General features: G+C 41.6%; 1 protein-coding gene across 1 annotated transcript in view; it reads left to right on the top strand.

The window, feature by feature from the left end:
- Positions 1–6793: 6793 nt before the first annotated feature.
- Positions 6794–12500, top strand: part of sec63 (SEC63 homolog, protein translocation regulator) — a 17009-nt gene continuing 11302 nt past the window's right edge. The window contains exons 1-4 of the mRNA XM_080860443.1: positions 6794–7004; positions 9682–9781; positions 12109–12223; positions 12467–12500. The exon at positions 12467–12500 is cut by the window's right edge and continues 79 nt beyond it. Coding sequence (XP_080716569.1) covers positions 6881–7004; positions 9682–9781; positions 12109–12223; positions 12467–12500 — 373 coding nt within the window. The 5' untranslated portion in view covers positions 6794–6880. The remainder of the gene's footprint in view (positions 7005–9681; positions 9782–12108; positions 12224–12466) is intronic.

Raw genomic sequence — 12500 nt, 5'->3', positions numbered from 1 at the left:
GAAAGCACTCAAACCAACTAAGTGTTCCAAACTCAACTCAAATCAATTAAGTGTTCCAAACATGGCAGAGATGTTGCAAACAGGTTTCAGGTCCATAAACAACTAAACGATTCTGTCTGAAAATGTCAATTGCAGTGCAGTCAAAATTGTATGAGCCGTTATGAGCAAGTTTCAGCACCATTGTCTTTTCTGATTTGCAAACAATGCAACTGGACTACAAGGGCCGATCATCACATTAAATCCATTAGGTGATAAATAATCCCCCCCCCCCCCCCCCCCCCCCCCCCTTCATCTTTCTCCATGGTGCTGACTCACACACAAAGGGAACGTTTGTCCTCATTCACAATTTATCGTTGTTAATGTTACGCTGCCTTCTTTAGATGGAACACATTTAAATGACGATACAATCAAGTCTAAGAGGGGTTTGTTTGTTCAATTCCCTCGGCTGAGTTTCTTCAAAATACTGCTTGCTGAAGGCAAATATGATATCAAAACACTAGGCTTGGAACTGTGTTATTCAGTGCTGGTGTCTGTATGGCTGTCAAACCTATATAAATCTTTTATCTGAAGTAGAAGTAAGGTATAGTGGTCTTTTTTAGACTATCAGCCAGAATAATTTACCATAGAGCACTACAATATGTTCAGGCACACATGCTTGAGAGGTCAGTCCAGGTTAGGCCTTTAAGCCACCTCCATCTGTCCCCTTACTGCCCACTGAGATGGGTCCATTCTGATTTGTTTGAGAAGGCTGTTTCATGGGAGTCTATTAGAGTGTGGGAACCATTTTTCATAGCTTATAGAGGAGTCTTTGTACAGTTATGACAAGAGCCTTTAAACACTTAATCTACAGAAAGGGAAGAATTATTGACAATTCAATATAAAAGAGACGTTTTTTTTTACGTAATAGAGGGTCATCCTTGGTTAGGTTAGTTTTTCCCTATTAAAGACATGAAAAACTAGAGTAATTCCTCAACACAAGAAGGGGGAAGCCAGTCTATGATGGAAAATATCTCATAGCCAGCAGGTCTGTGAAGTAACAGGAGAAACCAGAGCCCACTTATTTCAGATTTGTGTTTGACAAACTCTGTTACTGAGAAAAAAAAAATCTTCATTCAGTCACCACATAGCAGTAGAGCTTTTACCAGATTCATTCAGAGATCCAGAACGCTACATTACAGCATTTTTGCTTCTAAGACTTTATTATTATGATTAAACTTTCCTTTGGGCATCAATCAATCTATCAATCTATCATTCTATCTATCTATCTATCTGTCTGTCTATCTATCTATCTATCTATCTACACTAGACACTGTTTAATATAGTTATTTATAAATGGTATCACTCCTCTCCACAGTGGGCCCAGTGGCCTAATGGATAAGGCATCAGCCTCCGGAGCTGGGGATTGTGGGTTCAAGTCCCATCTAGGTCGAGATGTTATGAGGAACAAAGACAAGTTGCTTTAGATTTCCAAAAGCAGAGTCATAGCACCGTTTAGAAGAGTTTAACCCTAACATGCCTTCATTGGACTGATCATCATACTAGACCCGATAAGAACACTACGGCTGGGTTAAAATAAATAATAAATAAAGCATTAACTTGCACTCAGAAAGATTCCTAGATAAGGTGATACTCCACTAATTAGCTATCCACCCATTTTCTATAGATATCACTGTGCTTGCCTGCAGCATTTCATTTAATTAAATGTATTTGCTATAAAGCACTTTGAGCTGCATTCTTTTGCATGAAAGGTGCTATATAAATACAGTTTCATTATTATTATGTATGTGTATTTAATTATGTATTTAATGTTCTGAACGCATGACGATAATATATGGTGCTTGATAAGAGCTAAAGAGTGGCTATTTAATATTTCCTGGGAGAAGACTAAACATTTGAAACAGAAACTATGGCAGTGTCATTATTTATTACTGTCTCAGACATTACTGGGGACAACTACTTCCACTTCCAGCTCAAACCACACTATTTAGTGCTCATACAGGCTTAGTGGCCTAATCATGGATAAGGTTTCAGTCTTTAGAGTATGGGATTGTGGGTGACTGGGTGGCAGCATTACCCCAAGAACTGGGAGTTAACTTAGAGGCCGTGTCAAATTTTGCATTGCATTTGAGACTGTTTGGATAATCACAAAGCTCACTTGGTTCAGTCAAAAAGATCATTTGGTGCTCCTGCTAAGGAGAAAAGATAATTACTTATAATTAAGCAGAGACTCACTCAGGTATGCAAGTTCTAACACACAAGTATGATTCTTCTCTGTTGTGAAACCACAACTAACAGATGCAGGGAAGCAAGAAACCCATTGAGGGTGCTTAGCAATAAAACATCACTACATACCAGACATAGCAAGTGGAAATTGAGACAGTTCCTGCAATATGCCCCAGGGAAAGAAACCATACAGCTCCAGCTCTTTCTGATTTTGCAGAGTTGAATATACTCTTTAACTGAGAATAATATTGTTGATAAATGAATTGCTTCACGGCAAACAACAGCGACAGCTGTTTGCTGTATGCAATTGAGAAAGGATGAAGTTTTTTGTGTACTTTTATGCACAATAAAGTGATAAGGACTCATGCCAGTGAAACCTGGATTGGCCCGCTTCTTGCCCAAACACATGAGCACATTTACACACATAGTGACACATCACATGCAAATACACACAAATACACTAGCACACACATGGGCACACGCATGGACACACACACACACACACACACACACACACGCACACACACACACACACACACACACACACACACACACACACACACACACGCACACACACACACACACTTGTATTTAAAAGATATCGTGTTTCTAAGGAAAGCAAGGTGAAAAATTGGAAGACTGTTTCATTCCTTGGGCCATGTTGTTGGATAAGCCAGTGAAATCTGTCAGTGGTTGGGCCTATCTGCCAACATCAACAAAGCAATTTTTGAATGTTTTTTTTTGTCAACCAAAGCCTTTGAGCTCGCAGATGTCTCTCTCTCTCTCTCTCCCTCTCTCCACTGTCTTTCACACATATGCTTGACATGTAACTATCTGCGTTCTGTCTATTCTGTATGCAAAATACATTTCAAACCTCTACCCAACACACATACACACACACGAGCACACACACACACACACAAAGACACAGACACACACACACAGACACACACACACACACACACACACACACACACACATACACACACACACACACACACACACACACACACACACACACACACACACACACACATACACATACACGCACACACACAAAGGGAGTCACACACAGAGAGACACAGCTGGAAAATCAGCAACGCTCCTAGTGATGGTAGTCAAGTATTTTAAACCGCTGCAAGCCTTGGAGTGGCTTTGTGGCCAGTCAGTTTGGCAAGGCAGGCTCTGAAGGCTGAGGGAGCTTTAAGTTGCGGTGCCCTAAATCTGGTCTCCATTACACACTCACTTACTGCACAGAGAAACATTGTTTTGCAGTTGTCAAGGGCTAAGACCATTGTTGCTTCACCGGTTTGAACCTCGAACTTCGAACAATGGTTTATGTGAAAAGGGTGAAAAAGGTCTCACAAACACAAACAGGCATACATGCACACATATACACACAGGTAGATACAGTGCATTCACAAGGTATTCAGACCCCTTAAATTTTTACATTTTGTTATGTTGCAGCTCTATGCCCAAATCGTTTCATTCAATATTTCACTCCTCAATCTACACTCAATACCCCATAATGACAAAGCAAAAAAATAAAAAGTTCTCAGTCACTTTGGTATATTTCTTCATAGAAATGATTTTGTCGCATTGTCTGCAGGTCCCGACATTATCAATTTCATCTATCATGTTGATCAAAATGTATCATTCAGCTTCTCTGCTGAATGGTCATATCCCCCCAAAAAATATCTAGTCATCTATGCATTGTGTACGTTATGACATGCAAGATGGTTAGAGTTTTCCCAGTGGCTTTGGTATATTTCTCAGATCAGAATTAAAAGTCTTTAAACTGTTTGTTCATTCTCCACATCATCTAGTCACTTGTGCACATCATGACAGCAATTTATCATTCTTTGCAAATGCCTTTGCACATTCATGCAAGCTGATCTGTTCAGTCGCCTGCTGTTAAGTGTTACCCCCCAAAACATCTTGGTATCTCTTCATGGAGTGTGTGTGGAGTGTGGGTTTGTCTTCTGTCTTCTTTTGTCGCCTCTCTTCTCCGGTTCCCCCGATCTCCTGACCTCCCTTTGTCCTTACATTTTTGCACAGTACAGAATGGCCTGTCACTCCCAACTGGTTTCTTGATCAGGCCTTTTCCATCCATGTTTCATGAATATGTGTATTGCCATATGCCTAATCAGCATAGTCGGCTTCCCTCAAACACCCTTGTTTGTCTCCATGCACATTCCCCAGCAGAATGGCCCCATGGTAAATGCCCTGGTCTGGTCTGGGCTTGGTGTGTTTGGGCTCCTCTTTGGAACTCAACAGACTCTTGTCTAATTCTGTGTTCAGGGTATGTTCTAACTAGTAGATTGTTTCAGGTTATGTAAAGGATAATGTATAGTCCGGCGGTCATTATCGAAAAATAAATCCCGAGGGGACAGACAGGACTCTGATGATATAAAGAAGTTTAAAGAATAATAACATAATGTTGCCTATCATAACAAGGACACACAATCAGATGCATAGACTATTGTATATAAGGAAGCATGACATTTGATAATGAAGCTTACAGATTACAAGTCTGCAGGTATTCTTGACAACTTTGTGCAATGTTTCAATGCTTATTTAGTTGCCAAACTGCAAATTACCATAGAACACTTGAAGTCCATTGAATTATTATTTAAACAGTAAAGGTCAGTGTCCATCAGCATCTAAACATATGAATCTTATATTTTGGGGGTTATGTACTCAGTTTTCACCTGGATGGCCCTAAAAGCCCAAACATTCTATTCACTAGGCCGCGTGCCATGCGGGCACATTGACAACACTAAATTACCTTATGCAGTCATTTGGTTCAGTGAAAACATTTGCCACACAAACACCATCTGGGAATGGTTTTGTGGGTTTAGAAATGATGATTTCAGTTCGTTCCATCTATTCCTTTCTTCACTGCAATACACCTGTTTTTTATTGAATGCCGGTAAAAAGTATATAATCATCAGTTTCATAATACTTACGTAAGTGTATACTGTAAAATGACTTGGTTCATAAAGACTGCTTTTGGTTTGCAAGATGATGTTCCCGTTCTTTCTCTGCAGGTTGTAAATTAAGGTATTGTCCCGTTTCTTTCAGGTCCTTATAGTATACGTATATTCCACTTTGAAACTTCTGGTGTTGAAATAAGATACATGAATAAAATTCAACTAATACAACATAATATTTTCATAGTTGGAGACAAGTTATAATGGTCAGTGATTGTTAGTGAAAGAGATACACTTTCAGGCTTCACAGACATTTGACTGTCTTGTTCATGAACAATGACACGAGGACTTTTCATTCTGATGGCACTGACATGTTTGTTTACATAAATATTTACTTTTGTGACATAAATTATGGATTTTGAGCAAATTACAGGCTTCTGCAGGTTCTGCTGTGTTTAAAATGACTTGCTGTTTTGAAAAAGTTAAGAATGATCCAAGAAGTGACATTTAACCTAAGGAACTTTGAAAGGGAAAACTGAACAATCACATTGTCATGAGTATTCAGACCCCTTTGCACTTTTGGCAGCGATGACAGCCTCGAGTCTTCTTGGGTATGACGCTACATGCTTTGCACACATGGATTTTGGGAGTTTCTGCCATTCTTCTCAGATCCTCTAAAGCTATGTCAGATTGGATGGGGCCATCTGTAAACAGCTAATCTCAGCTCTCTCCAGATATGTTTGATCGAGATCAAGTGAGGGCTTTGGCTGGGTCACTCAAGGACATTCACAGAGTTGTCCCTAAGCCACTCCTGCATTGTCCTGGCTGTGCGCTTGGGGTCATTGCCCTGCTGGGAGGTGAACCTTCAGCCCAGTCTGAGGTCCTGAGCGCTCTGGACCAGGTTTTTCTTAAAGGTATCTCTGTACGTCACTCCATTCAGCTTTCCCTCAACCCTGACCAGTCCCCAGTCCCTGACACCGAAAACTACCCCCACAACATGATGCCACCATCCCCATGCGTTGGGAGGGTTTTGGGCAGGGGAAGAGCAGTGCCTGGTTTCCTCAAGTCATGCCGTTAGAACTGAGGCCAAACAGCTCAATTCAATTGTACACTGTTTAATGGGATATATTTGTGAAGACATATATGTGTTGTATTGTATGACATACATGTACTAAATCTCACACCTGAAGGAGAGTTTTGGAATATATATAACCTTCCAAGATACAAAAAAAACCATTCCCTTTTCCTTGAATTGTTTTTATGGTAATATGAATACATTATCTTTTTCAGGAGCCATGGCGCCTCTCAACATCCAGCACAGTGAAAAAAATCTATGGGGCACACAAAAAAGAAGGCTTGATATTTGGAGTGGAGTATCAGTCAGTCTGATGTCTCTGAAAAGATTGTACTGAGAACATGCAACACAAAACATTATTTCAAAGCAATTTTTCTTGATTTCAGCACAGAGAAATCACCACAATAAACGCTTGAATTATCCTTTAGGTGGCAGTATTACAGTTAGGCAAATTGATGTTGGCGCGAAATAGCGAAGAAGAAGAAATGTTCCAATTGCGCATGAGTACGAACACGTAGGCTACAGCGCCGCATTCTTTCTTCGTAGCTGCATTAGCCAGTGAACTAGCCAACTGGACTACCGAGCTATTTGGGACTGGTAGGAAAGGCACAGCGGTGGCGGAGAAAGGGGATCTCAGCGCCGCTACGAAATGGCCGGACAACAGTTCCAGTACGACGACAGCGGCAACACATTCTTCTACTTCCTAACGTCCTTTGTGGGACTTATTGTCATCCCAGCCACTTATTACCTCTGGCCGCGGGACCAGAATGCGGGTAAGGCCCGACAGCAAGGCTTGCTATACATCGTTAGCAATCTGTAGCTAGTTGGGAACTTGTTAGCGGGGGGGGCAGCTGTTCTACAAATTGATGTATCTATTATAGCTATGGGACAATGCTATCCTTTGATAGCTAACGTCCCTTTTCTGCAGAAAATTTGTTTTTTGTCATGTTTGCCCACAGGCCTTTGAGAAAGCTGCTTCCACTCAACGTTAGTCACCAACCTGTGTACAACGAGCATTCGAGCTAACAGTGTCAGCTGAAGGCTGTTACCCTCAACTACTGCGATTAACTTCGCTTGCTGTCCTAGCTTATTGATGATTGTTTGGCTAAGTTTCCTGACGGCTTTAAATCTCCTTTATGGTAACAAAGAGTAATGCTTAGTGGTAGCCAGCTGGCTAGCTTTTGAACATGAAGTTCAGCGTTATTCCAGTGCAACGTCATATTTCCTGACTGTGAAATGAGCCAAGAGCTTTGCAAGACCCAGTTAGCTGGCCAACCCGGGTAGTATACATAGCTGTACATCTTTTAAAAAAAAAAAAAGGTTGATTTAGAAACACATTTGCCACCGAAGCCTCCGCATTCGGTAAACAACGTTAGCTAGCCATCTCTGATGTGGCTGATCATGACAGCTGTAACGATAACACTGTAACTTAGCTTGTTAGTAGTGTTTCTTGCTGGCTTGGTGATGACGAGCATGTTAAAACGCGCTGAGATATGACGGGGATAAGTGGTTGACCATGATAGGGTAAATATTGCTTCTGGTTTTCAAGCTGTCAAAGGCATCGGATGTACACACCACCATCTGTACGTGGTACTATGTCGAAAGAATTGTGTTTACGCAACGTCAGTGGGCTAGCATTCGAACTGAAGCCAGATATTCAGAACGCAATCAAACGCTAGTGTTACCAGCTGAGCAGTACCATTGATTGGCCATGTTTCATATTTAACGGAAAATGTATACACGAAACAGATTTCGATTGAATGACAAGCAGTGAATGTGTATGGCAGGTAGCCTTAACACAGAGACACTTAAGGAAGTGCCCTGTTCCCATATGTCTATAGCTGTATTGGACATAGCAGATTCAGCTGGTTGTTATCAGTTAAACGTGCCCGATATGGCTGTGTGGTATACTTAGTTATCTTTATTTATGTGTATGCACTCCTTCCCAATTTGTATGTTTATGTTTTATGATTATCTTATGTCTTTTTTTATGTGGATCACTGTGCATGTCATTTCTCTCCATGTCATGGTCTTTGCTGTTAAACACTTTGAGCTGCATTGTTTTGTATGAAAGGTGCTATACAAATAAAGTTTATTATTATTATGAATTGTTAGTTGATATTTAGTTGCTTAAAGTAAATTATTAGGACCTGCTTCTTCTCTAAAGAGAAAAGTTTTCTTTTTCTACCAAATTTGTGTTTGGTAGATTATTTCTTTGTTATAACAATGCTTCTAATAATACGTCTTATACTGTTGGAAAGCCTGTTTATTTCCCTTTTAAATGGTGCCACATTTGGAATGAACATGCATTTGTGGGATGAGCAGCAGAGCTGAGTATGTGGGTTGGGCCAATGAAAAATGTGCCAAAATTGCTAAATGCTAAACAGTTTATTCTTATGTTGGTATTCACTCTTGTTTTGAGTTGTTTGGGGGATTGGATGATTGAACTCTCGATCAGTAACAAGGAACAAACAAGACATATTGGCAATTTTACACTTTATTCATTTCATACACCCTCAGGAGCGGGTGGAAAATCCATATGCAGCCACAACAGCTTGGCACCACCCCCTTTATGCTGGTCACTAACCTGGTCACACATTGCTGTGGGATGGCGTTCCATTCCTCAACCAAGAGTCGTTGAAGATCAGCCATCGTGGTTGTGTTGGTCACTAACATGTACAGCACGCCCAAGCTGATGCCAAAAGTGTTCAATTGGGTTGAGGTCTGGACTCATAGCAGGCCATTCCATTCTCTCCCTGATGGTGTATTCAATTAATAAATTGTAAAATTGCCAATATTTCTTGTTTGTTCCCTGTTTCTGATCGAGAGTTCAATCATCCAATCCAACAAACAACTTAAAACAAGAGTGAATACCAACAGGCGAATAGGAGAATTTTAGCACGTTTTTCATGGGCGCAACCCCACAAACTCAGCTGGGCTGCTCATCCCACAAATGAATGTTCCTTACAAATGTTGCACCATTTAAAAGGGAAATAAACAGGCTTTCCAACAGTATACGATTTATTGCCGAGAAGCATTGTTACAACACAGAAATAATCTACGAAACACAAATGTCCTTACTTTTTGTTCCATGTTATGTTATATATATATATATATATATATATATATATATATATAGTAAGTTTATTCTACTGATAAAAGCTAAGCACTCTTCCAATTAAGCATGTCTTGTCTGTGATGACACACTCACTATTGCTGATAGCTTTGTTGTGGTGTGAATCTTAATGTGCATCAATGTTTTTAGTTAAGCAAAATGTACAAAAACATCAAGGCATGTCAGACAACTTAGAAAAGTCTAAAAGGCCTTGGACCTTAGAGTGTTAAGGACGGCTGTGTAGGCAAACTGCTCCTAAACAGTTTTTAACCAGCCTCTTAAGTGTGCGCATGACCTGTGTTGTAACTAAGGCTGTGTGTGAATGTTGTGTGCAGAACAACTGCGGTTGAAGTCCTTGAGGCGGGTACACGGACGATGCATTTGGTACCGCCTCCGGTTGATGAAGTCCCAGCAGAGCATCATCCCTACGCTAAAGTAAGTTTTCTCTTTAAACACACGCACGCACACACGCACTGATATATGCAGAGGTGGTTTTTAATCACAAACCACTAAACTATGTCTTCTCATAGAAACACTATCTTTCTCTAACGTATGCTCTCACGCCCTTTCTCACTCACTCACTCACACATTCACCCTCATACACACAGCTAATGACCATTAGGAGTTACTTAATGTATGGAAAGATGTTGATGTCCGGTTGACTGCTCTGTGTAGTGAAGTGTGTGTGAGCCATTATTTGGTGTGTGAAGGGCAACACACTGAAGTGATAGAGCAGGTCGCTATGGGATCTTTCATTCTCTGGCCACTAGTGCACATAATGGTGAGATTTTTAATCATGACCTTGTTTACATACAACGCCATTCTGGCTCCTTACAGGTAAAAACTGAGAATGCGGTGTCCTCTGAGGACATTAACCACCCCCCTCCGTGCACACTCACACTCACACTCACACTCACACTCACACTCACACTCACACTCACACTCACACTCACACTCACACTCACACTCACACTCCATTTCTCTAGCTCCTCTCATTGTCTCCTCCTTTCTTCACTGCATTTCTTTAATACTCATCTCATTTTTGTTTTTATTTCATTGCCTCAGCTTTTTTCAGTCTGTGTTTCTTTTCATCCCCCTTGCCTCTCTCTTTCTCGTTTTCTTTCTTTCTTTCTTTCTTTCTTTCTGCCTTTCTATCTTTCTTTCTCTCTCTGTTTGTCTCTCCGTAATGCATGCCGTGTGCACTCACAACTGTAGTGGTGATGCTGTCTGGGCTTGCTGGTTTCCATGACAGCAGTAGCTGTAGAGCAGGAGGGGGGGTGTTGTGACTCACAGAACTGCTGTCCAATGGGAGACCCTTTTGTATGTATTTACTTCGTATTTACCATCTCCTTAATTCCTGCTGGCGGAGTATCACTGTTTGAGTTGCCAGATCATTGATGTTGTTGTTGTTGTTGCAACCTTAGATGGGCACTGAGGATGTCCACTGACTGATGAGGAGCAGTTGGACGATCACAGAGTGTTATGTACTCACAATGTGACCTTTCTTTCTTTCTCTCTCTCTCTCTCTCTCTCTCTCTCTCTCTCTCTCTCTCCTCATCTCTCTAATCTGTTTCCCTCCCTCCTCTCTCTCTCTCTCAGTTATGTGTATGTTAGCCTAAGTTTGGTCGAAGTGGCAGTTGGGGGAAAACGCATGCTTTTCTGTTTTGATCTTCGTCCTGTTTGGTCTACTCTTTGCAGTTTGGCTGACTGGGGCCTCTAAACACTCTCTGTTACACACCATGGCGGTTGCTCAATGACACTTTTGAGGAAACGCAGTCCAGGGCCGGCTAGGACCGAACCGGCTGTGTCTGGATGAGCAGCATGTGACCCAGTATTAGACCGTCTTCTTGGATGTCTATCCTAAGGGTTAAGGAATTGCATGCTTTTCTGTTTTGAACTTTGACCTGTTTGGTCTTTGATGGAGTTTGTTTGGCCAGGACCTTGGCTGGTGCAGGGTAGGCCAGGACAGACGAGGTTAGGGAAAGGACAGGCCCATCAGAATAAGCTGCATGTGGATGTGGATATAGTTGAGGATGTGGATTAGCATTGGAGTTGTCTTTTGGATGTCGGTTCCAAAAGCCCAAAGGGCCGGGGGAAGGACGCTGGGATGTGTTTGAACCCAGCTGCTAAGAATTAAAGCATGTTTGATTTTGAAACCCCATAAAAAAAAGTGTGTGTTTGTGTTTGTGTGTTTGTGTGTGTGTGTGTGTGTGTGTGTGTGTGTGTGTGTGTGTGTGTGTGTGTGTGTGTGTGTGTGTGGCGGGGGGGATGGGAGAGAGAGCGTTCAGAGCGTTCTGTATGTTTGTGTTTTTGATAGCGCTCTTAAGAAGTGTGAAACTGGGGAAGGATGGCGTAAGATCCTTCTGTCCAAGGCGCCGATAGGAAAGAGATCTAGGCTACCCCAGTGAGTGTGTCTGACTCTCCTGATCGGACTCTTCTGTGTGAGGGCTCTATCCCGCACACACATAACTGCCTGCCGGAGAAATCATCATTCCGCCGCATTTCCTAGCAGCTGCCACCTACACTGTATGCGATTAAGGCATGATTTGTTGCTTTGGAAAACGCAAAGTATGTTTTGTTGTCACCCAATTTGTCACAGCCTGGTCTTGTCTGTTTTTGTTTTGTTTAATTTCATCACATCTTTATTGTTGTGTGGATCAGATGGCTTAAAGTGTATTCCCTTTTTTTATTATTATCATTACTATTATTGTCTGTTCGTGTGTGACATGATGGTTTGTGTGTGTGTGTTTGTTTGTTTGCAGAAAAGGGGTCTTGCTGCTGGGCTGGGCTGTGTTTCTCTTACTGGCGTACAAAGTGTCTAATTTAGAACGGGAATACCAGGAGTACAACCCATATGAAGTCCTTGGACTGGATCCGGTTAGTCACATCAAACAGTAATATGCTCACTCTCTCTCTTTATCTTTGTTGCTCTTTGTTTTTCTCTCTCTTATCTTTCACTCTCTTTTTCACTCTCTCTCTCGCTCTCTCTCTCCCTCTCCCTCTCTCTGTGGTCTCTATCTTTCTCATGCACAGTCTACTTCCATACTTCTCCTGTTCTCATCACATTAACTTCTGTGTCGGTTTCTGCCTCCCTTATTGTCCTCCTTTGCATCCCGGCAGCAATCATCCTTGGTGGAGGTTAAGAAGCAGTACA

The sequence above is a fragment of the Sprattus sprattus genome (genome assembly GCF_963457725.1).
Source record: "Sprattus sprattus genome assembly, chromosome: 2".
NCBI classification, from domain to species: domain Eukaryota; kingdom Metazoa; phylum Chordata; class Actinopteri; order Clupeiformes; family Clupeidae; genus Sprattus; species Sprattus sprattus.
Note: the sequence above shows the minus strand (reverse complement) of the source record. Positions and strands in the feature narration are given on the sequence as shown.